General features: G+C 47.0%; 1 protein-coding gene across 5 annotated transcripts in view; it reads left to right on the top strand.

Moving 5' to 3' along the window:
- The window catches only part of LOC135899653 (leucine-rich repeat-containing protein 24-like), a 293594-nt gene extending 284674 nt beyond the window's left edge, over window positions 1–8920 (top strand). For all 5 annotated transcript variants that reach the window (XM_065428963.1, XM_065428965.1, XM_065428966.1 and 2 more), the window contains 2 exons: window positions 2180–2309; window positions 7269–8920. In XM_065428963.1, coding sequence (XP_065285035.1) covers window positions 2180–2309; window positions 7269–7281 — 143 coding nt within the window. In that variant the 3' untranslated portion in view covers window positions 7282–8920. The remainder of the gene's footprint in view (window positions 1–2179; window positions 2310–7268) is intronic.
- The last annotated feature ends 3382 nt before the right edge of the window (window positions 8921–12302 follow it).

Genomic DNA, 12302 nt, shown 5'->3' with positions numbered 1-12302 from the left:
CTTTTTTCCCAACTTTCTCGCGAAAATAGAGGGAGGGGGGGGGGGGGGTGCTTAGAATCGGGGGGTGCTTAGAATCGCGAAAATACGGTAAATGGAGATTATGTCACTGTTGTCATGTCATCGTCGTCATTGTGTCGTCGTCTGAAAGTCGCTGTCATGCACCCGTTGTCACATGGACGTCGTCATGCCATGCCATGATCGGCATTGTCTTCATACAGTCATCAAACATTCATTGTAATACCGTCGTTGCGATGCCATCACTTCAGGTTTGTCATCCGACTCTCCTCCTTCCGTTGTCGACAAACCATCGTTGTCAGTGCGTCATCTTCATACTGTCGTCGTCATAGATTTGTTATCATACCCTCGTGGTGATGCCTTTATTGTCATTCCATTGTAGTCGTTCTAACCTTGTGAACCCACTTTCATCATGTCATCGTCGCCACGCCATCGTCGTCACGCAGTATCATCATACCACTGTGTTCATGTCACTGCCACGCTGGTATTTCATCATCTCAGAAACATCATACCGTTATCGTCATGCCATCGTGGTGATGCTATCTTCGTCGTTCCCTTGATGTCATTCCTGCTCCATCAATTTAGCATAATTATGCTGCCGTTATTCAATCGTGATGCTCCCGCCGTTGTAATTTCAGCGCCATCATTGCGTTGTCTGTCGCTGTCACGCATGCGTTGTCATGCCGTCGTGTCCATGCCGGTGGCGTCATCGCAGACTGTTCCTCACCTCGTCGTACCTCGACGCCATCCCATTGTGCTCATGCCATCGTTGTGAGTCGTTATACCATCCTCACCCGAATATCGTCCAACCACCTTTGCCATTCCATAGCTGCACACATTTTCCTTATCATTCCATCGTTGTCACTGTGTCGTCGTTGTACAAAAGTCGTCGTGCCGTCATGCTCATGGGCGACCTTGGCCAGCGGGTGTCATGCCAAAGGGAGCCGATACTGGAGACAGTGCATGTCGCATATAGCCAATGCAACATACGTCTCTTAATGTCGTTTTAAATACGAATGACTTCCACTATGCGGTGTGTCGCTACATCCCTGAATGCTAATCGCATTGCCGTCTGCAGTCATCGTGAGATTGGCTCTACCGTAATATTTTTAGCCGTAGTTCGTACATAGTACAAAGGATTTAAAAAATGGCCCCAGGTGTCCTTCGCTGAGAGACGCGGAAGCGAAAGCCTTGCAAAACCTACTGCAATTTACCTTAAGCCTGCTTAATCCACCCTAATCCATTCTAGTCCTCCCTCATCCACTTATTCGACATTAATCTACCGCAATCCTCCTTAATGCACCTTAATTCAAACTAATCCAATCACTAATCTATCATTTATTAACTTTGCTAATCATTTTTCATCTCTTATACACGGTTGTACATGCTTTGCTTCACTTCTGGCCTTCTTTGGCTCACGTCATATTTTCTGTACCTCACAACGCGACCTTGAAACAGATATATCTAAGGATTTCGCCTCTAAAGAAACGACGCTTACGAAGTGGATTGCCATTGACGGATTACCGCGGCGTGGATTGGACATTTTTTTTCCCAAAGTATCTATGCAGTTTTGCTAGCGCATCATTCAAGATTGTTGTATAGTCACATTATTTTTTTCGTCGAGATTTAGTCTTTTTTTTCTATAAAAACGGTTTTCAGTCCTTTTATTCTGGAGACACCTGTTCGTGCCCGTTTGGAGTCGCTTGGCACCCAGGGCCCCATTCGGCACCCGACTTGGCGCCTATTTGGTAGCGTGACCAAGCTATACTAGTTTATGTACCAATTAGGCTACGTTAGAGGGAATCCAGCTTTTCTTCAACGGTAACATTACGTTAAACAATAAGTGTCCACTGGCATCTTTGACCAGCGTCGTTAGTGCTTTAAAACCAAGGGACGCTACGGAAATTTAACCCAAGCAAATGAGAATTCCTATGCGACGTCGCTAGCTCGGCCGAGGGCATGAATGGACGGGTGGACACAGGCAATGTCGAATGCCCGGATTAGAGCTTCAGCAGTAAGCCGGCAAAAAAGTAAAAGTGAGCCACTCTTAAACATGCTCCTTTTCTGTTTTAAGGAAATGTTTGAGCTCAGCGTGTCATCTCTTGTGCGGTATACATTCTCGCAGTGATTCTCATGCTCAGCAAATCCTTCTCTCTGGCTGCAGGCAACCCGATCGACTGCAATGGAACCATCTCGTGGATGTTGCAGAGCAACGCCCGGCACAAAGTCAGTGGCACGTGCGCAGCGCCCCCGAATTTGGCTGGCACACGGATCAGCGATCTGGATGATAGCAGGTGAGCACCTCGTACAGCAGGCTCCAGGTACTACAGAGCATCAAGATTTGTGTTCTTCAAAAAAAAAAAAAAGAACAGAAAAACTAAGCCTTCTGGGTGGATGCTGTGTTTTTAGCAGCAACCTGATGGAGCATTCAGTATAACTGTGGTATTTATTGGTGTGAATTAAGCTGCAATAATCCTGAAATCCGCATTTATTATATCTTCAGTATATATATATATATATATATATATATATATATATATATATATATATACACATACATAATTCAAGCAGATAACAACGCTTTGTATGTCGGATTTTCAGTTCAGTTTTCATAAAAGAACACGATAACAGGTTCGGAAGGCTAATTGTGAATTTCCGAAGCTCTGCATATTAGAGTTGCATTTTATTTTGTTGTGTTCATCGCTATTAAAGGTTTTGTGCGATATTTGTTGGTTATCGACATGTAAAACGTACGCGCCACGTCCGATACAACGGCTCATGGCAGAAGAATGCCTGACGAAGGGTGCAGGAACAGAGAACAACATTGAAGAGCTTCACAGTATCAAAAAAAAGTTTCAAGGAATTTATGGAATTTATACCTTTCTGGGCCCAGTGTACTTTATTGCGGCCTTGATAGTTTAATTGCTACTTTGTCATCACATGTTGACATGCCTAGTGCATGCCCGCTGCGACTGTACGATGTATGCTTGCACTTGCTTTCTGGGCCCCAGATGTCCTGAAGCTACTTTCGGGTAGGTCCTTGTCTTCGGACCATTCCTTAGCTTGCTGGGACTCACCATTTATTAGAACAACGACGTACAGACAAGTGCCCGCATTAGTTGTAGTGCTGACTTTGCACTGGAGGCTAGCTTGTACTATACCAACATGATATATTGGTATCTATTATTCGACCCTTTGCAAATTGGCTACAAGCCTAATGTTGAATTGCAATGGTGGAGTCGCAGCACGTTTTTCTGCTCGTTTCGGAGCAAGTTTGTTCCAATGACAGAGTGAGGGCACGAGTAAGGGTTTCCAATGAGAGAGTCGGAGGGGATTCGGAGCGAGAGCCACTCCGTGGAGCAGAAAAAGATGCTCCGCCAAAGTCGGCGGAGTGTACCGAAACTCTGAGTGGCGTATTTCCTTTACCACGATTGCCTGCTGCGAGGCGCCACCGGTCACGACTCGCGAGCAAGCAAAAGCTGCTGCACGCTTGGCGAGATATCCATTCCACACTTTTAAAAAAGCAACAGGTGAACGGCGCTGAAGAGACAAGTGACCGGTGCGGCGGTGCTGGGAGCAAACAGCGGAAGGAAATGGACGACACGCAAGGTATCCTGGGTAACTTGGTGATAGGAGTTCCGCTTCCGCCTTGCTCCGGCGGCTCAGGTTGTGTTCCACTCGTGGATTTGGAGGCGTTGCTCTACGCCAGAGTCGAGTGCTCGCTCGCGGAGTCCGTCGGCCGCTCCGACTCCGCCATTGCAATTCAACATAACTTAAATGTCATATGATATCTGACTATATGTAAAAAGAAAGTGAGAAATAAAATGATAAATGAAAGGCAGGGAGATTTGCCAGTACTCAGCACGGTTGGCTACTCTACATTGGGGTAGGGAAAGGGTAGGCAAAGTATAAAATAAGAAACTCCACTGTGAATATCGCCGACACGCTAATTTTTTTTTTGTTCTATACACACTGATGGTCACTAAGTCCGGGTCAAAGGCGTTCGCTCAATCCGACAACTTTCAGTATCGCAGCAACGTTCTCGTGGCCTTTGGTGGCTGCGATATGCGAGGCCATGGTCCCAAGATCTTCTTCAAGGTAAACAGTTTCCTATCTAACCGATTTCGAGCGGTGCCGAACACATGTATTTCATTTTTCAAAGATGGGAAGAAGCACAGTAGCTGTTCTATAGTCTCTTCGACACCGCAGCCATTCCAGTCAAACGCGTATATGCATTGTTGATTGCGACGGCTAAACGTGAGCATTACAGCACTGTTTCCTCATTTCGCGGAAGCCCAGGTAACAGCCGCATTTGTACAGATCGGTGGAGGGAATGCAATCGATGGTGAGTAAATTAATGTGTGTGCCACTTCTCCAATGTCCTACGGTGCGCTAGCTTGCTTAAGTGTTGGGCTTCCGCGAAATTAGGAAACAATGACGTGCCGCTAACGCTTGGACGTCGCATTCACCAATGCATATATATGTTTGCTTGGAATGGCTGATAGCGCCGAATGCAATGCTTGCGGTGTCCAGGAGACTATACAACATCTATCTTGCTACTGCACATCTTTTGAAAATGAAAGGCATGATTTCTGCACAGTTCTAACTCAGTTGGAGAGAAAACAGTTCATCGTCAACAAGATCTTTGGACCATGGCCTCGCATAGCGCAGCTGCAAAAGGTTGCAAGAGCTCTGCTGCGATGTTTGAAAGCTACCGGATTGAGCGACCGTCTGTGATGCGGACTAAGTAACCTCCAGTGAATATAAAGCAGAAAACTGTTGCCGCGTTGGCGATATCCGCCATGGAATTTCTCTTCTTTTCTTAATGTTTCCCTTCTCCCTTCCCCCAGTATAGTGTAGCCAGTCGGGCTCAGTTAACCCCTCTGACTTTTATTTATCATTTTCCCTCTGCTCCTCTTGCTTAAGTGCTGTACTGCGTCACTCCTCGGTAAAAGCCCAGAAATAAAGTTTGCTCCTTCCCGTGCTTTTCCAGCAGCTTAGTCGGCAAGGTCGTTGCCGGAGATACCGCAATGACCGGGCAGCCACTGCAAAATGACGTCGGTTCCTCTCGCAATCACATGATGGTGGTTTCTCGTATCTCTGACACAAGCTGTTCACAGGAACCGCGACGGAGAGCAGAAAAAAGGCATTGTAGGACAGCCTTCGAGTCGCACAATATCACCCGCCGATCAGCCGGTTCGTTGTTAATTAATATAATCAGCGACACGTCGGAGCATAACAAGCTCCGAAATAACCGAAAAGCCTCTTCCTTCGACTTTCTCACTGCATCAGCTGCTGTGGGCTGCTGTCGCGCACACGGATTCGCGGGGTGGTTCAGAGCACGTACATAGATGACAGGCGCGAGTAGGAGGAAAGGCGACGGAAGAAACTCGTCTTCACCCCAGCGCGTCGAATGAGCACAATACCCTCTGGAGCTCCCTGACCGTCGCCACCTTATCCGCTTGACAGCTGTAATTATCCGCAACTCCCCCCAGAAGCATTGCAGAAACTGCAGCGCTTCCCTTTCTACTAACGTGCGAGGCCAGAAGGGATGCAGATAGAACTGTAGAGGGGAGAGAAGGAGAGGGGACACAGGATAAGCTTGCTGCTACGTTGCTGGTATTTCTGAAAAATAAACACCATGCACATATGTCACGTAGGCAACTTACGCAGGGCACGCAGAAGCAGAGCCGCTATAATTAAAGCGCACCGCAGGGTCCAGAAGACACTACGGAAGCGGTCGACCGTCAAATCAACACTTCTGTGCCCGCCGCGTTAGCTTTACGGCTGTGGCACTGCAAGAGGTCGTGTATTTGACCCCAATCGTGCAGCTGCATTTCGACGGGGTGAAATAGAAGACTCACGTGCATTTAGACTTTGGGATACGTTAAAGGTCATCACGGCGTCGTAGTTAATCTGGAGTCCGCCACTACGGTGTGCCTCATAATTCGAGTGTGGTTTTGGCACGTACAGCCCCACAATCCAAGGTTAATACTTCTGCCACAATGCGATGTGCCATGTGAGGCAATGACAACGTTCAACCCTCTCAGAGGTTATAAACTATGGCGCACAACAACGCCTCAAGCAAACACCTCTCCCTGTCTGTTCTGTGTACTACGCAGATGAACAGCAATGGTGCACCCAAGGTAACGTTTAACATCAACTCGCCACTCTCGTGTTAGCCTAAATGTTGAAGAAATTAAGCTTTTGCCGTCAACATATCCGCTAATTATCCTCTATCAAAGCATCCAGCACGGGAAGCTTCGCTTACATCGATTCCCACAGTGCGTGGGATCTGCATATTTTTACTTTACGCCTCTTATTTACCCAAAGAGATGATGCCTGCCTGATGTAGAAAAACCTTTCTAATTTTAACCTTTCTAAAATTAACTGCCTATAAAACTCTGGTCTGACCTATTTTAGAATACGGAAGCATAGCGTGGGACCCTCATCAAAAGTACCTTCGTGATAAACTTGAAAGATTACAGAATAGGGCTCTTAGGTTTATCTATTCAAAGTATTCTTGGCACGACAGTGTAACGGACATGCGCAATCAAGCGCATTTGGCAACTCTTTCCTGTCGGCGTCATGTTGCATCTATGAAGTTTTTTTATCTCCTCTTTAACGGACACATCAAAATCGGAAAATACGACTATATTCATCCGCCTGGCCGTCGGTCTAGTAGGACAAACCACGATAAGTGCGTCCGGCCATTTAATACGCATTGCAATACGTTTAAGTTTTCCTACTTCCCTCGCGCTGTGAACGCTTGGAATGCGCTACCAAGCGAAGCTGTAAGTAATCCAAATTTAGATCAGTTTTGTTCTCTAGTGGAGCAGCTAATGGACCCTGCATAACTACTTTTCCTGTTGTAAAACCCCAGAAAGTATCTCGTAGTGCTGTATTATTCTCGTGTGTACATTTTTCTTATGTATAGCATACGATACATAATGCTAGATTTTCTGTTTTCGTGTACGCGAGGCGTAACCATGTATGTAATATAATATTGATGCACTTGTTGTTGAAGTGTTCTGATCTACCTCATGTTTTCCTGTTGTCTTTTTGAGAACTTGATGTATCTTATTACATGCCTATGATGATGAAAGCCCGCTCCCTGTATGGGTCTGCAGAAGACCTACAGTAGTGACAAATAAATAATAAAAAATAATAATTTTCTTTAGACAAGCTTGCGTAAACCAGAACCGTGGAGTTTAACACTCTAACATTGTGTACTCACTTTTCTTATGCTGCAGGCTGAGAAGATAACGGCACAATTCCTGACGGCGAATTTGCCAACGCATACAACGATCACGTCCAGGCGCCGACTGCTTCCATGTGCCGAAAATAAGGCAGTCCATCGTCAAGCAGCGGGCGCTAACAGAGCCTGGCCAGCAAGTCGACTGCCGCCTCACTCCACACAGACAAATATTCGCGTCACATCAGACTTCATCAACACATCATGCTTCTTTCCGGGTGGGCCGACAGAATCACGGTGCGGCCAATCAACCGCAGGCCAAGCAAGACAAATGTGTGACGTAGACTGTTAGCTCGTGCTTGCTGGCTTGGCTGTAGGTCGTGTGACTGTGACTCCCTGTGACGCCAGCACCATTGCGCGTTGGTAAACACAGATTGAGATACGCAGAACATGCATGCGCTGTGATGCGTACTCGAAACGAGAAGCAGCAGTGCGCGGCACACGTTGGAGCGCACCAGTTTTGGTTTTCGCAACATTCCGATGAGCTGCTTTTTCTCGGTGGGGCGATACGAATGCGCGCCTCAGGATTGCTGCTCACGCACCACACGTCAGTGCAGCTCCCTCCTGCGACACTGAACTTAAAGCACATCTGCGAACAACGGTGCTTCCTTTTTTTTGTAGCAGTTTCTCGTGTTCTGATGAGAAGCTTAGGATGTCTAATATTGGGAAATTTCATTCGGTAATTCAAGCTTGTACAAGAAGATAGCGTCAACATTTACTCGTGCGAACAAACAAGTAAATGTTAAAACTGGCATCGAAATGTGTGAAAATTACTGCGTGCAGGAGCAAGTGACAGCTGTATTTCGATATTCAAACAAAGAGAAGAGAGAAGTCACTCGAACCACGTAACAGCTGTCAACTGTCACTACTACTGTACAGCGTTAAGAAGACAGAGATCTGAAAGCATGGCGATACGTTAGGTAGATGAACTGGAATATTAACGAGGAATTCAATAACGCTATGTGTGCCGTAGCAGTCCATAGTCTGCGTTCGATGTGCGTGACGCGTCACTGGGTGGTGGAAAATATGTCCATGAGAGTGGCAGAACTCGGGTGTAAATAGAGCCATCGAATTTCAATGAGTGTACCATTGACATTGTTCTTTTTTCACTTTTGCTAATATTTAATTTAGTTTCCTAGTTTGTGAACTTATTTTTCCTTTTTGTGTTGTTAGTACGTATTCGGAGATCTGAGGTGAACTGGTTGAACGAGCGGTATTAAAAACTGGATCGACAATTCTGTGAATCCCAAGTGCACACATGGTCCACGCTTTGTTTCCAGAAGCCGATGATGGTAGTCGTGGCCAAACCTTTGGACAGCGAAAGTCATCGGGGCATGGCAGCAGTCATGACAACGTGAAATTAGTTGCTCAATGCACAATCTAAATGAACAAACAACAGACTGCGCTAGGGGCCAGGGAGAGGCCAGAGACAAGAAAATGCTTCTACACAGAGATATTTTTTTTTCTTCATCAGGTTTAACAACCCGCAGATACTGGACCAGTTATCTGCTTGTTGTGCACAGAGATGTGAAACAGTTTGCTTTACATGCCTGCCTATTTTAAGAAAGTGTTGCTGCTCTCTAAAAGAATGGCTGAACAGTTTCCTGGTCATGTAAATATAGACAGTAATAAATGATTTTATGCACCGAGCGCACCGTAGTTGAGCTTCTAGACTTACGATTGCGTTGCCAAACGACTACAGACATTAGAAATGTCTTATGCATGGTACTGTTGTGTGAAATAAAGAAATGCCAGAGAATCCCTTAAGGGGAATGACCCTGGTGCGAAGCATCATATAGGGGCTCCTTATTTGCGCGTTTGCGAGCTGAGCGTTTTTGCTTCATTCCTTCTGTTAGATTAGGGCAGCGCTGCCTATCCGTGGCGGTTCGGCGCATGACGTGGCAGCAAGACTCACCTTCGAGTTATCATTGCAGTCCTCGTGAGAGCAGAAGCGGCGGAGGGTGGCATGCCGGGTCATTGCACCAGTGGGCCTCCGCGGCAGGCGCGCGCCAGTTGCGCGAAGGGCTTCGTACTTTGCTGCCGACGAGGTGCCGTTCGTGCACAGAGGACCCGGGACCCCCCAAATTATTGTATGATCACGTGACTCATCCTCAGTGAAGGATTACTGCAGAAATAATACAAATTGGCTATTTTCAATCTCCCAAGCTACATCGTCATTTCACACTAGTCACGAAACGAAGAATTTGAATTTATTTGAAATGTAGTTATCAAAGCCGCCCCGAACAATTTTCTATCGATGTGGAGAAATCCATTCGAAGTTAACTGAGGCTATTTCAGGGGCACACATCCCCTGCGCAATGCTCGCGCTTTTTCTCCAATGACTTGCACTGCGATCGCTACGGCGGACCGGGGCATGCCCACATCGCTCCACCTACCGAACGTCACCGTGGCGAGCTGTTCAAATTTGATTTTGGATGTTCACGTAGACGCGACTATTTCCGCTTCTGGCGCCTAGGACGCACACCAAACGTGCCAGACACGGTTGCACTCGACGAGCCTCATCCAGCGGACTCGTCGCGTCACCCCTCGGCGCCGCTGTATCGACGCTGCCAGACCGCGAGCTACCTGCCACAGCAGCGTTTGCTTTGGGCACGCTCTCGCTCATAGGCTCCGGTCCGGCTGTGATACGTGGTGCGGCTTTGTCCTGCACCAGCTTGACTGATGGATAATAGCCACACCCAACCTGCGCTATCATTGGCTGGATTCTTACGAAGCGAGATTTGCCGTCTAACCAGGAGCGGCCAGGAGGGAGAGGTTGCGTGTGGGCTGACCTTAAGCTTCGCGGGACGTCGCGGCTACGACACCGACGAGTAGAGTGGCCGAATTCTTGCACGGGCGTCTGCGGCCGACAATGAGCAGACGATAGTCGACGTCTTCAGGAAGTACGTAGTTACTGTCTAAATTCGAAAGCATATTTTCCCTTATCTGTTTAATGAACCGCGCTAATAAATACGCACAGTAATAGTAGGAAGAAGCACACTGATCCAAACACCCTTCTTGATTGATGTCCGCTATTGGACGATCAGCCGCGTATGGGAATCTGCCATACATTGCGAAATAAAGCGTCTAGAAAAGAATGAGGAGCAGGTTTCTGTTGAAAAGAGAGCGTTTGAGAAAAAGGTGACTTCGTGCTCCGCTTGCGATTTCTACGCGCCTCGTTCGACTGCAAGACTTGGCTGAGATATTCACCGAAACCTATGCTATCGCTGACTGTGTTTTTTCACCAAGCCCGAGGGGCGGTTCAGGGCCTCTTTAACTGTTGTATATACTCTCAAGACTTTTTCAGTAATATAGAGATTATTATATCTGGTTCACGACTGCAGGATTATTTTGCTGGATTTATAAGCGGAAAGTTTCTTTGTAAGTGAACCAGGAAAAAAAATCACCATGCATGACTTTGCTGAGAGCTTTCCATATTAGGGCCCGCACTAAAAATGCTTGCGAAAATTCCTGTGCAAGTATGCCGGCAGTTCCATTCAGCAGCTCGCTGCTAAAGACAGAGAAAGACACCCCAGGGCAGCAAGAAAAGTGTCGTAGGGACATTTGAAATACGAGTGTTGTACTTTTATTCGCGTTCCAGTATTGAAGTATTGGCTGCCACCTGCAACCTACTTCTAGAAACAGCGTTGCTTGCAGATTAGGATAACTTTTGTATGTTGCCGCTGCACTGAGGCATCGGTGGCATTACCTGCCTATGGTTGGCAGAAATTGTTGCGGTTGTGCCCAGAATGCTCTCTCACTCTCCTTGAGCGGTCCCATTGGAGCACTTGCAAGTGTTTGGTTGAAGTAAAAGAAGGTGAAGCGAGCAGAGAGGACACAAGAGAAGTGGACAACATGAACGCCGTCTTTTGCATAATGAGTCCTTACCAGCTAGCTCAGCTTTCTGTCGTTCTTTGGTTGATGTAAGGGGCGGAAATGTGTAGGACGCTATCATCCTGCTGAAATTTGACGCGAGATTGCGCTGCTGAGGTTGAGATCGCAGGTTCAAATTCTGACTGCGGCGGCCACATTTCGTTCGCGCAAATATTCGACAACATTCATGTATCCAAATTTAGGCAAACGTTGCAGAACCTGAGGTGGTCAAAACTAATCCGAAGCTTTCCCCAGTGAAGTCCCACGTAACCTACTGTACACTTTTGGGTAGTTAAGCTCTATAATACCTAATTATTGAAGGGGAAAAAATCGACGACCATAGATACCGCAATGGCCCGGTATCCACTGATAAACTGCGTTGTGTTTTTGTATATTGCGTGGCAATGAAGCTTTGTGTCAGCGACTAATTGTTCATTCGGTCCATGACGAAATGACAACACAATGCACTGGAGAGCGACCTTGGAGAGCGAGAAGATTGACCCTGTCTGTGACGGCTCTTCAATTACGAATTCTACAGCAGCATGGAGGGCGGCGAGCTCTGCAGCCATGGATGATGTAAAATGCGATCTCTTGAATTTTATGACGTCGGAATTCGCGGAAATAGGCAATCCTCCTGCTGAGATTGTACAAGAAACTGAACCGTCCGTGTAAATGTGAAGGCGTCCGCTGTGTCTGTCATGCAGGAGCAGTAGTGTGCCTTGTTGTAGGGCCAAAAATGAAGATTGCCTTATCTTTTGGATTCCAGAAATGGTCAGGATGGCTTCGAGGGAACGTAGGCACTACAACGGTAATGATGGTCCTGCTACAGGCGTGAAGCTCGAGGGAAGCAGTGAACGATGCAAAGCAATAATATCACTGAACGCAGAGTGTGACCTAGAAGCAGGAAGCGAGGCGAGGTGATGTGATGAAATGTGTACGAAATTCCTGATGTACATTCTTAAGGCATGAACGCGAATATATGCTATGATTGGGTGACCAGGCGCGATGACGGCAGTCGCTGCTGAAGATGCACATCTCGGAAGGCCAAGGCATGTTCTCAGTGCTTGAGCTTGAATCGACTGGAGGACGTGTACGTTTGTTCTGCGGGTGCTGTGCAGCACAGGTAAGCAGTAGCTCATGAACCCGGCGAAAAGTACAG

This window comes from Dermacentor albipictus, unplaced genomic scaffold (genome assembly GCF_038994185.2).
Source record: "Dermacentor albipictus isolate Rhodes 1998 colony unplaced genomic scaffold, USDA_Dalb.pri_finalv2 scaffold_16, whole genome shotgun sequence".
NCBI lineage: Eukaryota > Metazoa > Arthropoda > Arachnida > Ixodida > Ixodidae > Dermacentor > Dermacentor albipictus.
This window is presented reverse-complemented; position numbering and strand designations above follow the sequence as displayed.